Source organism: Citrus sinensis, chromosome 8 (assembly GCF_022201045.2).
Source record: "Citrus sinensis cultivar Valencia sweet orange chromosome 8, DVS_A1.0, whole genome shotgun sequence".
Lineage (NCBI taxonomy): Eukaryota > Viridiplantae > Streptophyta > Magnoliopsida > Sapindales > Rutaceae > Citrus > Citrus sinensis.
This window is the reverse complement of record NC_068563.1, coordinates 14,159,262-14,178,433: the sequence shown is the minus strand read 5'-3', so window position 1 is coordinate 14,178,433 and position 19,172 is coordinate 14,159,262. Positions and strand designations below refer to the sequence as shown.

General features: G+C 33.8%; 1 protein-coding gene across 2 annotated transcripts; it reads right to left on the bottom strand.

The window, feature by feature from the left end:
* Positions 1-1,123: 1,123 nt before the first annotated feature.
* Positions 1,124-4,005, bottom strand: LOC102611121 (ubiquinol oxidase, mitochondrial). 2 transcript variants are annotated; one of them, XM_006487581.4, is made up of 5 exons: positions 3,457-4,005; positions 3,235-3,363; positions 2,407-2,895; positions 1,899-2,000; positions 1,124-1,574 (listed from the first exon to the last, which is right to left on the bottom strand). In XM_006487581.4, exons 1-4 carry the CDS (start codon positions 3,754-3,756, stop codon positions 1,941-1,943), a joined length of 978 nt encoding a protein of 325 aa, XP_006487644.2. In that variant the 5' UTR covers positions 3,757-4,005; the 3' UTR covers positions 1,124-1,574; positions 1,899-1,940. The 2 variants fall into 2 exon arrangements, with proteins under 2 accessions (XP_006487644.2, XP_006487643.2); XM_006487580.4 differs by having other exon boundaries at positions 1,124-2,000; positions 3,457-4,003.
* Positions 4,006-19,172: the final 15,167 nt, after the last annotated feature.

Below are 19,172 nucleotides of genomic sequence, written 5' to 3'. Positions count from 1 at the left end.
ATACTAGTTCTTTCATACTGATATTTATTAGTTAATTTGCTAATAAATAATAATTGGTTAATTTACTAATTAACTTTTTTATAGATAAGTCAATTAATGTCAAGAATATTGTTGAAAGGGTGTTATTGTAAAAAGAAAGAAAAATAAGAGGTAAAAATAAAACATATTTAACTATAAGGATATTTTAAGATATTTTTAAAACTATAATGACTAATTGGACACTAAAAACATAGCAGCTAAACAAGCATTTACCCATTATTAGGGCTAAATGATAGTTTTTTTTTTTTTAATTTGGATTATTTTGGAAATAAGCGGGGTGCTATAGAATTGTATATATTTTTCAAATATTTTTATAGGGTTAATTGAGAAAAAAATTATTAAATAATGACCAAATATGCATAATAATGAATTTTAACCATTGAAAGCACTTCAAAATAGTTTGTTTTAGAGTATTGTACCATTGGTAGAGACGATGCTTGTTTTTAATTTCTCAGAATGTTTGTAGCAATCTGTTTTGCTAATGTAGCCACGAAGGCATCCACAGCTTCATTTGTTAGGTTTGGATTATTATATAATCGATTCATTCATTCATCAACTTGAGTCGAAGTTTGTCCTTTGTATATTTAAAAATAATTTCTTGGTTTCAACAATGTTAGTGGTATCTAAAATCAGGAAAGATAAAGTGACAAACAGCCAAGCCAAACTGGATAACATCTACCTGCTATGATTATGGATGGAGTCCTGGACAACTTCACATGCTTCTTCAGAAGTAACGACGATACGTTTTATCTTTTTTATTTTTTATTTATTCAATCCTAGGCATAAAGCGATTTGCATACTAATTGGTTGAAACTTGAAACTTGGAAGATCTTGCATGAGGTCCTTAATGTCATTTCCAAACAGTGAGCTTTTTATTTTTAAGTTACCAACAGAGAGCATTTTCTAACAAGGCAGCATTTTCTAACAAGGCGGGAATAAAAAAAATTTCCCTTCTAACCATTTTCTCATTTAACTCACCATCAAGAAGAACTTTCTAGCAAAGATACACAATCCCAAAGTTAAACACATAATAATAGTGTATTCGCTGACAGTACCATCTCCATCCACTGCCACCATAAACACATTTCAAATAAGATTACTTATTTTTGTTTATCTAATCATTTAATTTAATAGCTTTTGCTCATGCTAGCGATCAGTCATATATATCTTCAGTTACATTAAAGCACCTATATAATATATGTTTGCAGTAAAATTATAGAGCTGCCAGCCTCATCATTATACAGAATTGGTACGTCATATGACTATGAGAGATCTTAACTTACAACCTTTTGAGCTACCAGCACCACACTTCGATTTCTTTTATGACTACATGGATAAAGCACAATTGGGGGTTCTCACCAACAACACTTCACTCATATCAGGGAACATATTGGGAGTTCAAGAAGAAATCCTGACCTTTTGCATGCTGCTTTTGGAGAAACTTGCAGTAATATCATCTATGAAGCAACGATTCCCTTCCACTCAAGATGTCTCCATCTCCCTGTCTCCTTCATATGAATGTGTAATAGAAAATGCTAGCACAAGTAAAATAAATAAATGGTGATGTACTGAGGAGCTACTGGGAACATGCTACTTGCTTATCATACAGAAACAAAAGCAGTCTAATCTCAAAGCTTATAAAATTCAACCAAATTGGGTTTAGAAAGTCAGATGTGTTTATTTAGTCTATACCCCTTTTTCATTTAGCTTGACACTTCATACTCCTAGTGTACTATTCTCAGCATATACAGAAAACTCTATACCCCTTTTTCATTTAGCTTGAGATTTCATACTCCTAGTGTACTATTCTCAGCATATACAGAAACCTCATTATCTCAGACCAATCCATGTAGAAGTACCTCAACCACAAATCTGACAAACAATCTCAAATTCATCCCATCTCAGTGGTAACCAAGAGGGGCAGGAGCATCTCTTAATTCCTTCCCCTGAAACTGTATATCCTGCAAGGCAAGAACACAATTCTCACATCAAAATAAGCAAAAAGCACAAGTATGTGTTCTCACAAAATCATGGCAATCATTTTAAGTTACTTTCCCGGTCACACAGTCAGATCCTCGTTTCCTCTCTTGGCAATTGGTTATAGCTAGGTATAAATATGCAAAGCCTAATTGTGCTTCCCCATTTTACACAATAAGCAACTGTTGGATTAAAATTTTTTCCATGATCAGGCAGGGCCTGGAATGTTGTTACAATCCATAATCATTTTTCTATTGCAACCAATTTCATACATCCCAAGACGAGTAAAGGGAATAAAATTTAAGTAGGATATAACAGGGTAGATTTATCGCAGCAAATGATAGAACAATTCGTTAGGCATATCAACATATATCGCACAGGGATACTCACAGAAGCAAAATGGTTGACATCCCGATGATGAGCTTCGTCAGCACGAATAACAGTAATAACATCCTTGAGTGTAGCATCCTTAGGTAACCTCCAATAGTCAATAGCAATAGCAGGGGCTGGAACATTTTCAATAGATCCACTATCAATATCCTTGAGATATTCAGTGTAAGAGTGTATAGCCTCCTCCTCCAAGTAGCCAACAACTCTATGAGCCAGTTTAGGTGAGAGTAGATAAAGCACAAAGAATGCATTGAAAAAGACACCCTGCACAGTCAGAACAAGCATCCTCTCATACCATTTGGGCTTCACAAGCTCCACCATGGTCATCAGATGCATCCTCTCATTCTCTGCTTCTTCAAGCAGAGCTTTGATCCAACCACCACTATGCTGGAACTTACGCAGAGACTTGAGGTGTAGCAACATTCCTCCAACCATTCCAGGTACAGCCGCCACTGTTTCCAGCATCATTGCACGACATCCATATCGTCTCTGTATTGAAGAAAATACATCACATTCTCAAAGTCAATTAATTGGCAGTACAAATAAAAGTGCTCCATAGAAATAATTGAATTATGGAAAATCAAGCATCTAAATTGGCTTATCAGAACAATAATTCAAAAAAAAAAAGATGGCTCTTTTCGTATATACTTCCAGCTGTGTTTGGAAGCTATATCAATTTTATCCCGTAGCTATTTCATGATAAAGTTACTATATCTTTTGCTATTTTTATCAAAATTATCATCATATTATTTACCAAACACTATTAACGTTAATAATTTTGCCAAACACTTCATTAGGAAAAAGCATAACAAGAAAAGAAAGGCATACCTGAAAAAACAAATCAGTGGGAATTCGGAGGAGTTTGACCGTCCGGTAAGCAACTTTGTCAAGGAAGGTTGTGGGCACATGGTGCTTCTTCAAATCAATTGATAAATCTGCCCGATAAGTTTCCCAAGGCTACACAAAATATTAAACCAAAAGAAAAAAAAATCAAGTCAAGAAATTCACAAATGTTTACAAAAGTTAAGATGGTGATGGTGATAGTTTTACCATGAAACAATTCCAAGGCCATGGACTGCCATCCTCTCTAGTGATCTTTGGCCTCGAAATACCCCAATAACTCGACGGTACAATTCCGTTCTCTCCTTTCTCCTTCACTTTCTCAGGCACCGATTCCGAAGAAGAAGAATAACTACTCATCATCACCATCATTCTCAACCCCAATAACGGCATGTCATCTCCGTCCCAAACGTTCGGATGACATCTCACCACCGTCCTTGCGTAGCCGATACTGTGCTTCCCGCCGTTAATCAGCCCTCGCATCACCGACATCGCTACTAATTGATTCATTTTCTTTGTTTTTTGTTTCTTCGGTCAGTCAAAACGCTGCTCAAAAGTACAGACTAGCAGACAAAGAAATAGGCAATTTTGGTAATTTATTAATTCGGTGCTCGGGGATCGATCTTGATTGGGCTTCGTAATTATCGACGTCAGGATTAAAGAATCAACGCGCGGATATAGAAGGTTTTAGCGGTCAGTTGGATTTGTAATTTTGTAATGAGAATTTTTTCCGAAATGATTGGACCGCGAACGGTGTTGATTAACCGACGACAATGACAAGACGATTATGCCCTTAAATTTGGTTGAATTAACTGCTTATTGGAGAGTTGAATTGTACTAGTCCTACGAGTGAATGGCACAACTGGTTGGTTGTGGTTCGCTGCGTCGTGCCTCCATATTACGTCGCCACATAATTATTGACAGGCGGAAACCAAAAACTAATTATTTTGTGGATCCCCTAAGTTGCAGCTCACGTAAGTTACAGCTGCCCGTAAATTTTGATTTAGCAACCTATACTCCATATTATTTATAACTAAAAAATAGAATCGCGCTTAGCACAGTTTTAAAAATATTAAATTAAAAATTTGATAAAATCTAAATTTCCTGAGAAATCATACTGATCTCTTCTCAAAAGGAAGATTAAACAAATTAATTTTGTATGTTTATTTCAATAATAATAAATAGCACATAATAATAATAATAATAATAGTTGACACCTGGCGACGCTGAGACTCATGAGCATTCCACAAAATATAAGTTTCAATTGCATCGAGCCCTCCACCCTTTGCCTTCTGTAAAAGATCTGGCCACATCTGCACAAATACAACGCATATAGAAATAAATCATATCAAAATTTGCATATTTAAAAAATAACAATGCTATTTGATCCAAAAATATTGCCCATGATTTTTCCTAAACATGAAAGCGCACCGTTTTGAATGTGGGATCATGTTTGGCTTGTTAGGAACAAAAAAAATTAAGATAATATTTTCGCAGCAAAGTAGCCTTTTTTTTTTTTTGTTAAAAGAAGAAGAAAATGTGAAAGTGCAAGTGATTTCAGAAATTGTAAATTAATTATTTGCATGCAGTACTTGTGGAGTGCTGCGAGGATATAGTGAATTGCACCAAAGAAGATAACTCGTCGTTCTCCATTAATTATAATGGCAGTTGCATTATAATCGACTTGTGTTGTTGATGATAGCAAGCAAAAAAAAATTAAATTTAGAATAAGAAGAATTAGGCCCTAGTGGCATTGTTGAGGGAAGATGAAATAACTTATCTTCCTATGTTAATTAATTAATGTATTTTAAGCCACTAAAGTTTAATTGCTAGCATAATAAAATTTGAAGAAGTCAAAAGGCACTAAATAAAAGATTGCATAATTAAATATGGGATTATGGCATTAAAATTAGGATTGTTGAAGGAAGATGAAAGAACCTCTCTTCCTATGTTAATTAATTGATGTATTTTAAACCACTAAAGTTTAATTGCTAGCATAATAAAATAAATGAATATTTCAAAAGACTTAATTAATTATAAATAGAAAGAGGAAGAGACATTAAAATTATTAAAATTAAACTTAGACCCTAGTGGCATTATTGAGGGAAGATGAAAGAACCTCTCTTCCTTCCTATATTAATTAATTGATGTATTTTAAGCCACTGAAATTTAATTGTTGGCATAATAAAATAAATGAATGTTTCAAGACTTATAATTAATTATTATTAATGGTTACATATTGTTGAATTTAAATAGAAAGAGGAAAAGACATGTAATCATTTATAATCTAATAATTATTTTCTATTTTTAATATTTTGTAATGTAATTATTTTTTAATTTCAACTAATTTATTAGATAATAGAGAATATGAGAAGATGAGAAATGGTGATGCCACATCACCTCTTATAATCCCAACTTTATATAGATATATAGATAGATTTATTCATGGCTATTAAAAGACTTTCTACATTGTAAATTTTCATTGAACTCCTTATACCCTATTTTATTTCATTAAAACCCTTAGAGGGAGCGAATTGGTACTCTAAGTGTTTTAGTGAAATAAAACGGAGTGCAAGGGGCTAAATAAAAATTTATAATGTAGAAAGGTTTTTAATACTCATGAATAAATTATAAATTATATAGAATATAGGAGGCTAAATCAAATTTTATAGGACAATTGTAACTTACGTGAGCTGCAAGTCAAGGGATCCTTAATTATAATACTTTTTATTCTTTTTATTAATAATAATAATATATTTAAAAATTATAATTATATTTATACTTATAATAAAATAATTATTATAATTACAATTATAATTCATTTAATAATTATTATATTTTAATTAAACGGATGATATTTTGGGAATTTAAACTTATATAGGGGGCGAATTGGTACTCTAAGGGTTTCAATGGAATAAAATAGAGTGTAAGAGACAAAACAAAATTTTATAATGCAAAAAGTTCTATGATACTAATGAATAAATTGTAAATAATATAGAGTATAGGGGGATGAATGAGATTTTACAGGTCGTTTTTAAGAATTCTCAAACTAATTGCTAACCAAAAAATTTATAGTTAGGATAAAATTGTATTAGACCCATAAAATATTTATTATTTTCTAAGTATAATGTTTTTCTTATTTTTTAATTTTTTTTAAAATTAATTAATAAAGAAAGTTTGAAGAGAGGAATACAAATAGTAAGGTTAAAAGAGTGAGAAAAATATTAAAAACTGAAAAATTCATAAATAAAAAGAGTGTTCATTTAGAAAAAAAAAAAACATAACATTCTTCCATTCTTGAGTTTAGAAACCCTTGCCATTTAACTCGACCATCATCAACCATAATCGTAGGTGCTAACCAAAAAGAAAATAAGCGGCTGATATAATTTTGTCTTTCTCGCCATGTGCCCATATGCCCTCTCTTAATTCCCTTACCTTAATGAATCTACCAAAAATTAATCAAACAAAACGAATGGCGTCTTTCAAAATAGTTGCTCAAGCTTTGTAATTTGTTTTAGTTCGAATACAGTTCCTCTCTGTGAGATGAATGAATCAAGTTTTGGTTCCAGAAACGACCACGTTTTGGAGCTGTAAAGCTTCACTAAACTCACGTGCTTCTCAGTTGGTTATCAACAGAAAATGAACTGATCAAAACGACAGGACTTGAGCGCGTTTTGCACGTCAGTTTAAGTAACCACGTGAGGAAGCATGTGACGAAGGTTATCAAAGTTCGTTAAGGTTGTTAAACCACATGTCATCGAGCTGCTTATTCTGGAATTCAAGCTGGCTGCCCAGAACATAGTATAAAGGCTGGTCTTCTGGGGTGATTCATGTACGTTTTTAGTGAGTCTTGCAGAGAGGGTTTGTAGAGAGACAAAGGGTTAATCTGTTCTCTGTAACGTCTGTTGTAAGGCTCTGTAACAATCTCCATTATAATATCAATAAAGCTCATCTTGAGGCTTCTCCCGTGGATGTAAGCTGAGCATTCCATGCTCAGCTGAACCACGTTACAATTGGTGTCTGTGGTTCTTTTCTTGGTTCTTGTTTCAGTTTCTTGTTTGTGTTCTTAGCTATTGTTCTTTGTTGTTCTTGGGTGAATTCGTCTAAGTAAATCTTGGGGGTGTGCAACTTGCATTGACTAAATCATAAGCATCCTAGGGCAGTGGTCAGTTTAGCTTGGTTATAGGCTTGCTGAATCACTATAATTGGTATCAGAGCTGTGGTGTTTTGTGATCAAGTCCAAGTATGGTGTCCTCTAAGGTCGATATAGAAAAATTCACAGGCCAGAATGATTTCAATATGTGGAAGATAAAAATGGAAGCCTTGCTGATCACTCAGGGTTTGGGAGATGCATTTGAGCCTGAAATGAAGGAAGGTAAAGGGGTTTCTTCATCAAAGACTCCAGAGGAATTTGCTGAAATTCACAGAAAGGCCAGGAGTACAATAATCTTGAGTCTTGGTGATTCTGTCATTAGAGAAGTGGCCAAAGAGAAGACAGTAGCTGGATTATGGAGCAAACTGGAAAGTCTTTATATGACCAAGTCTCTTGCAAACAGACTCTACATCAAGAAGAGGATGTTTACACTGAAAATGGCAGAAGGTGCTTCACTGGAAGAACACATTGATGAGTTTAACAAGGTATGTGATACCCTGGAAACCATTGATGCAGCTCTGGATGATGAAGGAAAGGCTCTTCTGCTTATCAGTTCATTACCAAAGTCCTATGAAAATTTGGTTGATGCCCTGATGTATGGAAGACAAACCCTAACACTTGATGAAGTAAAGTCTGCCCTGAATACTAGGGAACTTCAAACTAAGCAAGGGCATTTGGAAAATAGTGGAAGTGAAGGACTGACAGCAAAGGTGAAAACTGACAAGAAAAAGAAGAAAGGCAAATCTAAGAACAAAGAAAGAGATCTAAAATGCTTTCAGTGTCACAAAGAAGGCCATTTTAAGAGGGATTGCCCAGAAAAGAAATTCAAGACAAAAGATTCAAGAAATCAAAGTGGAGATGCTGCGTAGTAGAAGAGGAAGGATATGAGTCTGCTGGTGTATGTGTGGCAACAAAAGACAGCCAAAAAGGTAAATGGGTTCTGGACTCTGGATGTACCTTTCACATGTGCCCTTTTAGAAATTACTTTAATGAATATCAAGCATTTGATGGAGGTAGAGTGATGATGGGTAATAACTCTATTTGTAAAATCATTGGAATTGGGGATGTAAGTCTTAAGCTACATGATGGTTCTATAAGAGTACTTAGGCAAGTCAGGCATGTACCAAACTTGAAAAGAAATCTAATTTCTCTTGGAGTATTGGACCAAATAGGGTGTAGAATTAAGCTTGAATCTGGTGAATTGAGTGTTCTGAATGGTTCAAATCTAGTCATGTCAGGGACTAGGAAGAATGGGGTTTACATCTTAGATGGTGAGGTGATATCTGGAGTAGTTGATGTATCCATTAAGCATACTGAAGATAAAACCAGGTTATGGCATCTAAGGCTGGGGCACATGAGTGAGAGAGGGTTAAAAGAGTTAGCAAAACAAGGGTTGTTTGGTTCTGACAAGATTGGAAATATGGAGTTTTGTGAAGATTGTGTTCTAGGGAAGTCTTCAAGAGGGAGCTTCAAAAGGTCTAGTCAGAAATCAAATGAGAGGCTGGATTATGCACACTCAGACTTGTGGGGACCTGCACAGTGTGTATCTCTGGGAGGGAATAGGTATTTTTTATCCATCATAGATGATTTCTCTAGGAAAGTCTGGGTGTATGTGTTAAAGAACAAGGATCAGACTTTTGAGAAGTTTAAAGAATGGAAACAGATGGTAGAAAACCAAACTGGAAAAAGATTGAAAAAGCTGAGGACTGATAATGGTCTTGAATTCTGCAACCAGCCATTTGACAACTTTTGTGCAAATGAGGGTATAGCTAGACACAGGACAGTAAGGATGACCCCACAACAGAATGGGTTAGTTGAGAGGATGAACAGGACCCTTATGGAGAGGGTAAGATGTATGCTGATTCAGTCCAAGCTCCCAAAAACATTGTGGGCAGAAATCTTACTCACAGCTTATTACCTTGTCAACCTAAGCCCCTCTACTGGAATCAATTTCAAAACACCCTTCGAAATGTGGTCAGGGAAAACTGCTGACTATGGGATTCTTAAAGCTTTTGGCTGCCCAGCTTATATTCATGTTAGTCAAGGTAAGCTAGCTGCTAGAGCCTTGAGAGGTATTTTCATAGGCTATCAAGAAGGAGTCAAAGGGTTTAAAATTTGGTGCACTGACCTTAAGCCACCAAAATGTATAGTAAGCAGGGATGTGGTGTTTAATGAGGGCAGTTTGATGAAGATAAATCATGAACCTGATCTGGAAACTGAAAATTCAAGACTAACAGAGAAGCTAGAGTTTGAGGTGGAGCCATCTACTTCCAAAAACACAACTGAAGCTGCAGAATAAGATAGTGTTCCTGAAATTACTGATGACACACAGGCACCTCAAGATCAGTCAAGTTCTCAAGAGCAAATCAGAGAATACCAGCTCACCAGAGATAGAAAGAAAAGGCAGATTAAACCAACAAGGAGATATGGCTATGCAGATTTAATAGGCTTTGCTCTTGCAGCTGCAAAAGATATAGATGATGAGGAACCAAAGAATTTTAAGGAAGCAACCCAGAGCTTGTTCAAAGAAGAATGGCAGAGAGCTATGGATGATGAAATGACCTCCCTCTACAAAAACAACACATGGGAGCTGGTCAAGAAGCCTGGAAATAGAAGAGTGGTTGGCTGCAAATGGATCTTCAAAATCAAGGAAGGCACAGATGGATCTGAACCAAGGAGATTCAAGTCTAGGCTTGTGGCCAAGGGTTATACACAAAAGTAGGGGATAGATTTTAAAGAAGTGTTTTCTCCAGTGGTCAAACATGCCTCAATTAGGGTTATATTAGCCATAACAGCTGTGCAAGACATGGAGCTTGATCAACTCAATGTCAAGACAGCATTTTTACATGGAAGGCTTGAGGAAGAAATACTGATGTCCCAGCCTGAAGGGTATGAGTTCCCAGGCAAGGAAGACCATGTGTGTCAGCTAAAGAAGTCACTCTATGGGCTTAAGCAGTCCCCCAGACAGTGGTACCTCAGATTTGATGAATTCATGCAACTACATGAGTTCATCAAATGCAGCTATGACTGCTATGTTTACTACAAGACAATCAAGGATGATTTGTACATATACCTTCTTCTATATGTAGATGACATGCTGGTTGCTTGCAAAGATAGAGAAGAAATTGATAAGCTCAAGGTGCTGCTGAATTCAGAATTCGAAATGAATGACCTGGGGTATGCAAGAAAGATTCTAGGAATGGAGATCAGAAGGAATAGAAGTAAAAGGGATCATGTTTCTGTCACAAGAAAAATACTTGAGAAAGGTGTTAGAAACATTTGACATGAGCAAGGCTAAACCTGTGCAACTACCATTGGCTTCACATTTCAGATTAAGCAATTTGTAGTGCCCTCAAACAGAAGCTGAGAAGCAAGATATGGCAAGTGTACCCTATGCAAATGCAGTAGGCTGCCTTATGTATGCAATGGTCTTAACTAGGCCAGACATAGCTCATGATGTCAGTGTAGTCAGCAGATACATGGCACAGCCTGGGGAAGACCATTGAAAGGTAGTAAAATGGATACTCAGGTATCTAAATGGCACTGTAAATTGGGGTCTGATGTATGGCAAAACAGAAGCAAGTGATGAGGTTCTGAAGGGGTATGTTGACTCAGATTATGCAGGAGATTTAGATAGGAGAAGGTCTCTTACAGGATATTTGTTCATGTTAAATGGTTGTGCTGTAAATTGGAAGGCAACACTACAAAGTGTAGTAGCCCTTTCAACTACTGAAGCTGAGTATACAGCTGCTACAGAAGCTGTAAAGGAAGCACTTTGGCTCAAGGGGTTGGTGACAGAGTTGGGATTAAATCAGAAGTCAGTATCAGTCTATTGTGACAGCTCAAGTGCCATACACTTAAGCAAAAACCCTGCACACCATGAGAAGACAAAGCATATAGACATTAAGCTCCATTTTATCAGAAATGAAGTGTCAAGGGGTGTTGTAAAAATGGTGAAGATTCATACTGATGAGAATCCTGCAGATGCTTTTACAAAGGTGATTCCTGTGGCTAAGTTCAGAGCCTGTCTGGACCTAGCTGGCTTGTGCAGTCAGTGATATGCATAAGGGTTGGAGAAGGATTTAGAGTGAGGATAAACTTTGATTCAAGGTGGAGAATTGTGAGATGAATGAATCAAGTTTTGGTTCCAGAAACAACCACGTTTTGGAGCTGTAAAGCTTCACTAAACTCACGTGCTTCTCAGTTGGTTATCAACAGAAAACGAACTAATCAAAACGACAGGACTTGAGCGCGTTTTGCACATCAGTTTAAGTAACCACGTGAGGAAGCATGTGACGAAGGTTATCAAAGTTCGTTAAGGTTGTTAAACCATGTGTCATCGAGCTGCTTATTCTGGAATTCAAGCTGGCTGCCCAGAACAGAGTATAAAGGCTGGTCTTCTGGGGTGATTCATGTACGTTTTTAGTGAGTCTTGCAGAGAGGGTTTGTAGAGAGACAAAGGGTTAATCTGTTCTCTATAACGTCTGTTGTAAGGCTCTGTAACAATCTCCATTGTAATATCAATAAAGCTCATCTTGAGGCTTCTCCCGTGGATGTAAGCTGAGCATTCCATGCTCAGCTGAACCACGTTACAATTGGTGTCTGTGGTTCTTTTCTTGGTTCTTGTTTCAGTTTCTTGTTTGTGTTCTTAGCTATTGTTCTTTGTTGTTCTTGGGTGAATTCGTCTAAGTAAATCTTGGGGGTGTGCAACTTGCATTGACTAAATCATAAGCATCCTAGGGCAGTGGTCAGTTTAGCTTGGTTATAGGCTTGCTGAATCACTACACTCTCTTTGCTGAAACCTGCAAGTCACGATAAGATCAAACCTTCAAAGCCTCATTTCACAATTTTTAATTCTAACAATTTTTGTGATATTATTTAAAATTTCGTATTTTATAATATTATTCTCGACACTTTTTTCAAAATAACTTTGTTTATTGTTCAGAAACCTTAAAAGAAAATATAAATTTAACTTTTTTTAAAAAAATTCATCAGAAAAAAGATCCTTTAGGCTTAGGGTCTCGTTTGTAACTTCATACATTAAGATCTATATATTTTAATCATTATTTCATTTTTTTCACAACTAAAGTCCTTAATTTTCTTTTCTTCTCTTGTTAGAGTTTTGTAATTAACTTAAGTTGTATAACATTTTGAATTGTCACTTAATATTTTATTATTAGTCTTTTTCTAATGATTTATGCTTCCAATATAGATGGATTGGCAAGGGAAAATATTGGCAGAGCATCTAATGCAGTAACTGCTATTGACATCCTCTCAAGTGGTTGAATCCAAGCAAGGCTGGTGAGTAGCCCAAGCTTCAGTTGGGTGTCTCTAGACCAAAGGGGGAAATAGAAATAATTGAAATAGTTTTCTATAATCTCTTGAGATTATTCTATCTTTTTTTCTCTAATGCCGCATAGTTATTAGTGAACAAGAATTGGCTGCAATTTTAGTTGGTTGTAAATGAACTTAATTTTTTTTTTTAAATTTGTTCTCCAAATGAAAGGTGTGTAGAGATAATTTTCCTAAAAATTATAGTGCTAAATTTTTCTATTAGAGAAATTTACTTTTAATATTTAATGTATTTTTTTCTTGATTGCAATGATTTTTCTAATGTGTTTATAAAAATATTGTTTAATTTGAGTTGCATTTACTGTGTTTAATGTACTTGGTAAAGATAAATTAATGGTGGCTTAATAGACTTGGATTTAATAGCGCGTTTGGGGCAGCTGTGCTGATGCCATATTCTAGGGGAACAGCTGCCCTGAACGCGTTTTAAGTCAATGTCACTTTGTCAATCTTAAGATAAAGATCAAGAGATGAGAAATTAAAGAAATAATTTTTAAAACTAAATATATAATGATGAGAATTTTATGTTGCACAATTGTTTTTAAAAAGATTCTATGCACAATTAATTAAAATAATAAAATGATCATTCAAGAAATATCACGAAGTAACAAAGACCACCGGAGGAAGGGGGAAGTGGGCTTATACGGATCCATAGTGTTGAAAAAAATTAAGCGCTGCAACATTGATTTTTCAAAATTTTGTTGAAAAAAATCTTAAAGTAAATGATAAATTCAATAAAAATAGTAAGTATGGATTTAAAAATAAACTTGACATGTCCACTTAAAATCTTGGAATTGAATAAAAAAAATAGAAATATAGAAATAAAAAATGGTGAAAACAAGAGTAGAAGAGTCAACCAAAAAAGTTGGAATGACTTATAATATATTACTAAATTCTATCAGAAAATAGGAATCTAAAAAGTGAACATAAAATATTTACTCAAATTATTGGAATTCAGTGAAAAGGCTAAGAATATAGAACAAAAAAAAAGGCAAAAGAGTCAATTCAAAAGTTGGAATAACTTAACAGTGATTTGATAAATTTCAATGAGAAGTAGGAATTGAAAAATAAAATTATAATTTCCCCCCAAAATGTTGAAATTCAATGAAAAGAGAATGAATATAGTACAGAAAAAATAGTGGGAAAAAGAGTTGAATTCTCAAAATTAGAATGGCTTACCAAGAATTTGATAAATTGTAATGAGAAGTGTGGATCATGATCATATTCCTTGAAGTTGGAACTTAATGAAAAGAGCAAGAATATGTATAAAAGAAATTATGATAAAATTCATGATCATATTCCTTGAAGTAACGAATATCAATATCAACTAAATAAACATATTTAAGCAATGGTTTTTAATTTTTATAACTTATAAAAACCAGTTGTGATAGCTTAATAATATAAAAACAGTTCAAAAATAACAATAGACTTTGTTGTTGATTTTTCAAAATTATATTGTAAGTTGATATTTGTTAAAAAAAAGAGGGTTAGGAATTTGATAAATTTTAGTGAGAAGTAGAGATCTAAAATTGAACTTGAAATATCCATCTAAAATGCTGAAATTTAATAAAAAGAACATGAATATAAAAGCAAAAACTGGTGGTAATGAGAGTTAACGACCTTAACCTAAAAGTCGGAATGAACTAACCAAGAATTGGATAAATTTAACAGAAAGTAGGAATTTAAAGAGTGAATTTCAAACTCCCACGCAAAATATTAGAATTCAATAAAATGAATAGGAATATAGAATCAAAAAGTAGTGGCAATAAGAGTTGATAAACCTAACTCGAAAGTTGGAATAATTTACTAAGAATTTAATAAATTCCAATGCGAAGTAGGGCTCTAAAAAGTGACTAGAAATATCTACCGAAAATGTTGAAACTCTATGAAAATAGATGGAATGTAAGACTTAAAAGTGGTGGAAAAATAAGTTGGAATAACTTATCAAAAATTAGATAATCTAACAGAATGTAGGGATATATAAAGTAAACTTGAAATATCCACCTAAAAAGTTAGAATTTTAATGAAAAGAATCAAAATATCGAACCAAAAACTAGTAAAAAATGAGTTGAAATAACTCACCAAAATTTAGATAAATCATAATGAAAAATAGGAATTTGAAAAGTAAACTTGAAACATGCACTATAAATATTGAAACGTGACAAAATAAGTGGGCATATAGGTATTTTGTGATATATTTATAGTACTTTTATATTTTCTTGTACTATTTATAAATTTAAAATTATTACAATCTTTTGCTTCATTTAATTAAAATTTTATCTTTTTTCCTATTTTTCATTTTTCACATAAAAAAATAAATTAAAATGTAATATTTATTATATTAACCATTTAAAAACCAGTTGTACCTGTTGTGTGCATACGTTGTATGAGATACAGCACTGCACTGTAGGTTAACTCGTCGTTTTGTTAGAGTTTTGATGGACAAGCCCATTCTTAAGAGAAGTTTGGGTTAATTTCAAAAAAGAAAAAAAATGGAGAAAAGTTTGTGTTTTATCAACGTTTGTTAACATAAATATTTCTTTGTTATTGATTTTGATGATAACAAACTTTATTAAGATTTATTAATCTTTTAAAAGCTCAAAATAGTTTTCATATACTTTTAAATCATCATTCTCACTTTATAAAGGTTTTATATTCTAAATGTTTTTATAATATTAGTTATTCTCATATTAATGATTTCAATTAAAAAAAGGTTTGACAATTTTGATAATAACAAGTATTGCTCAAAATCCTGAAAATGGACCTATTTGACAAGTTTATAAAGTTTTGGGGCCAAACCATAATTTTGTAAAAATAGTTCACTGTAGCAATTACTATAGAAAACGGCGATCCGACATTTTGATAACGGCTCGCCGACATCGAGCAGAATTGAAGATTAGTCTCTAGACACTAACGGCGATCCGACTTCTAGAAAACGCGATCCGACAATTTGAAAATTCAGCCCAACGGTCATATTGACCAGTCAAATGGTGATCCGACATCTAGTTAACGATGATCCGACATCTAATTAACGGTGATCCGACAGTGAGTAGAAAGTCAATAACGGCTAGTTTTCAGCTCCGACTATAAATAAGCTCAATCAAATTCAAACAACAACTATTCCAACATTATTATTGAGCAAAGTCTTGAGCAAACAACATTCATTGAGCCTTAAATTCTTGTATTCATCTCATTTACTCACACTTTGAATCTTCATTTGTAATCAAACACATTGTGTGAGAGATTTATTTTGTAACATTCTTTAAAATCAAATTGAGTGATTGTAAGTGTTGGGATACACTTGGGTTAAGAGATTGAGGATAATCTCTTGTTGTAAAGGTTTATTGACACCTTAAAAGTCAAGTGTAAGCATTTGAAGCCTTGGAGGCCTTCTTAGTGGAATCCTCAAGCCCGGAAAGCTTGGAGACGTTGACGTAGGCGAGGTTGGCTGAACCACGTAAAAATCCCCGTGTTTGAATCTCTCTTTCCTTATCTTTTTATATTGTGATAAATTTATTTGTTAATTACTTTAAATTCGTTTTAGATTTGCATTGAGTTTTTTACATTAGAATTGAATATTTTTAGAATCTCAATTCAACCCCCCTCTTGGGTTGCATAACTAGAATTTCAATTGGTATCAGAACTTTGTTCTCTTGTTAGGACTTAATCGTCTAAAATAAAAGATCCATGGCAACCCTAAATGACTCAACCTTTAGAGAAGGACAATCTACAACTAGACCACCGTTTTTTGACGATAATGACTATGCATATTGGAAAACTAGGATGAGAATTTATTTGCAAGCTTTAGATTATGAACTTTGGGAAGTTGTTTGTGATGGTCCATTCATGCCTATGTTTAAAAATGAAGTAGGAGATGATATTCCTAAACCATCAAGTCAATGGAGTGAGTTAGAAAAGAGAAAGATGTCCTTAAACTCCAAGGTAATGAATGCCTTGTTTTGTGCTCTTGATAAAAAAGAATTCCATAGAGTATCTAGCTATGAAAGTGCACAAGAAATATGGAATAAACTTGAAGTTGTCTATGAAGGGACAAATCAAGTTAAAGAGTCTAAAATTAGTAGATACACTCGTCAATATGAATTGTTCCAAATGGAACAAAATGAAAATGTGTATTCTATGTATACTAGATTTACAGACATAGTGAACACCCTAGGAGCTTTGGGAAAAACTTTCTCAAATAGTGAGAAAGTAAAGAAAATCATTAGGTCACTACCTAAGGAATGGAGACCTAAGAAGACTGCTATTGAAGAGGCCAAAAATTTAAATACTTTACCTCTTGATGATTTAATTGGCTCTCTATTTCATATAAAGAAGACTTAGCAGCCGAAAAAGAGGATGAGAAGAAGAAGAAAAGCATTGCTCTCAAAGCTTCAAAATTTGAGAGTGATGAGGAAAGTGAACCAGATGATGAGGAGTTGGCCATGCTAACAAGGAGGTTTAGAAACTTCTTCACGAAAACCGGTGAGCGAAGAAGATTTAGAAACTTCAAGAATCAAAAGGAGATGAAAGAGGCAATCATATGCTATGAATGCAAAAAGCCCGACCATATAAGATCGGAATGCCCACTTCTCAACAAACTCAAGAAGAAAGCCATGGTTGCTACTTGGGATGATAGCGATGAAGATTCAAGTGATGAAGATGAATTGCATGAAGTATCAAACCTAGCACTTATGGCAATAGGAGATGATGATGATCACAATGAGGTAAGTGATCCTACCTATGATGAATTGTATGATGCTTTTAAAGAATTACATGATGAGTTGATGAAAATTGGTAAAAAGAATGCATGCCTTAAAAAGAAAATGCTAGAACTTACAAATGAAAAGGATGCCCTAGAAAAATGCAATAATGAGAAGATAAAAGAATTAGAATTAGAGAATAAAATGTTGCATGATAAAACTTTAGCTCTTAAAGGTAAACAAAGCACTTATGAACATGAACAATCGCTTGTGGATGAGTTAATGAAAGAGAATGAAGTGCTTAAGAAGAAAAATAATGAACTAAATGAAATTGTGCTAAAGTTTACAAATGGACAAAAGATATTGGAAAACATGCTCAATTCACAAAAATGTGTGTTTGACAAAGGAGGTATTGGATATAAGTCAAACTTGAAACAAAAATATTATAAGAACTACTTTGTGAAAAGTACCTCTATTAACAATCAAGTTGTATGTCATCATTGTAATCAAGATGGACACATGAAAAATAGATGTCCAGTAAAAAGAAATGCATATTATGTTGTAAAATGTATTTGGGTTCCAAAAGGAACCATTGCTAACATACAAGGACCCAAGAAGTTTTGGGTACCTAAAACTTAGAAACATTTTCTGCATGGATCAAAGAAAAAGAAAAATAAGCGGTTCTTGGATAGTGGTTGCTCAAGGCACATGACCGGAAACTATGCATGGTTTTCAAGTTTCACCAAAATCGAAAATGGTGGAGATGCTTCTTTTGGAGATAACTCAAAGGGAAAGATTCTCGGAGTTGGAAATGTCGGTAAAATTTCGTCAACTTTAATTGAAAATGTATGTTTAGTTAAAAACTTAAAACACAATTTGATTAGTATTAGTCAATTGTGTGACAAAGGTTATAAAGTTGCTTTTGATAAATCTATATGTGTTATTGAGAATGCATGTGATAACAAAATTTTATTTATTGGAAATAGATGTGGTAATATTTATACCATTGACATAGAATGTGCATCCACTAATGATAAATGTTTTTCGGCATTGCATGATGATAGTTGGTTATGGCATAGAAGACCAGGACATGTAAGCATGGATTTAATTTCAAAGATTTCCAAAAATGATTTAGTTAAAGGACTTCTAAAAATTGGTTTTCAAAAAGATAAAATTTGTGAAGCATGCCAATTTGGTAAACAAATCAATACCTCTTTTAAAAGCAAAAATCATATTTCTACTTCAAAACCGCTTCAATTACTTCATATAGATTTATTTAGACCTTCAAGGTATGCTAGCTTGAATGGAAAATATTACGCTTTTGTAATTGTTGATGATTTTTTAAGATACACATGAGTATTATTCTTAACTAATAAGGATGATGCTCTTGATGCTTTTAAAGTACTTTGTAAGAAAATTCAAAATGAAAAAGGGTATGGTATTACATGCATTAGAAGTGATCATGGAGGAGAGTTTGAAAACTATACATTTGAAACCTTTTGCAATAATCTAGGCATTGTGCATCAATTTTCATCACCTAGAACTCCACAACAAAATGGAGTTGTTGAGAGAAAGAATAAGTAAATTCAAGAAATGGCTAGGACTATGTTAAATGAAAATTTCTTGCCTAAGTATTTTTGGGCCGAGACCATCGACACCGCTTGTTATGTTTTAAATTGTGTGTTGATTAGACCTAATCTTAATAAAACTCCATATGAGCTTTG

What these genes read in the sequence shown, in the direction of transcription:
- LOC102611121 (XM_006487581.4), bottom strand. Translation starts at nt 3,756, where the DNA reads ATGAATCAATTAGTAGCGATGTCGGTGATGCGAGGGCTGATTAACGGC. An exon ending in GGCCTTGGAATTGTTTCATG is followed by an intron (nt 3,364 to 3,456) that starts GTAAAACTATCA and finishes TATTTTGTGTAG; the next exon opens with CCTTGGGAAACTTATCGGGC. An exon ending in CCACTGATTTGTTTTTTCAG is followed by an intron (nt 2,896 to 3,234) that starts GTATGCCTTTCT and finishes TCTTCAATACAG; the next exon opens with AGACGATATGGATGTCGTGC.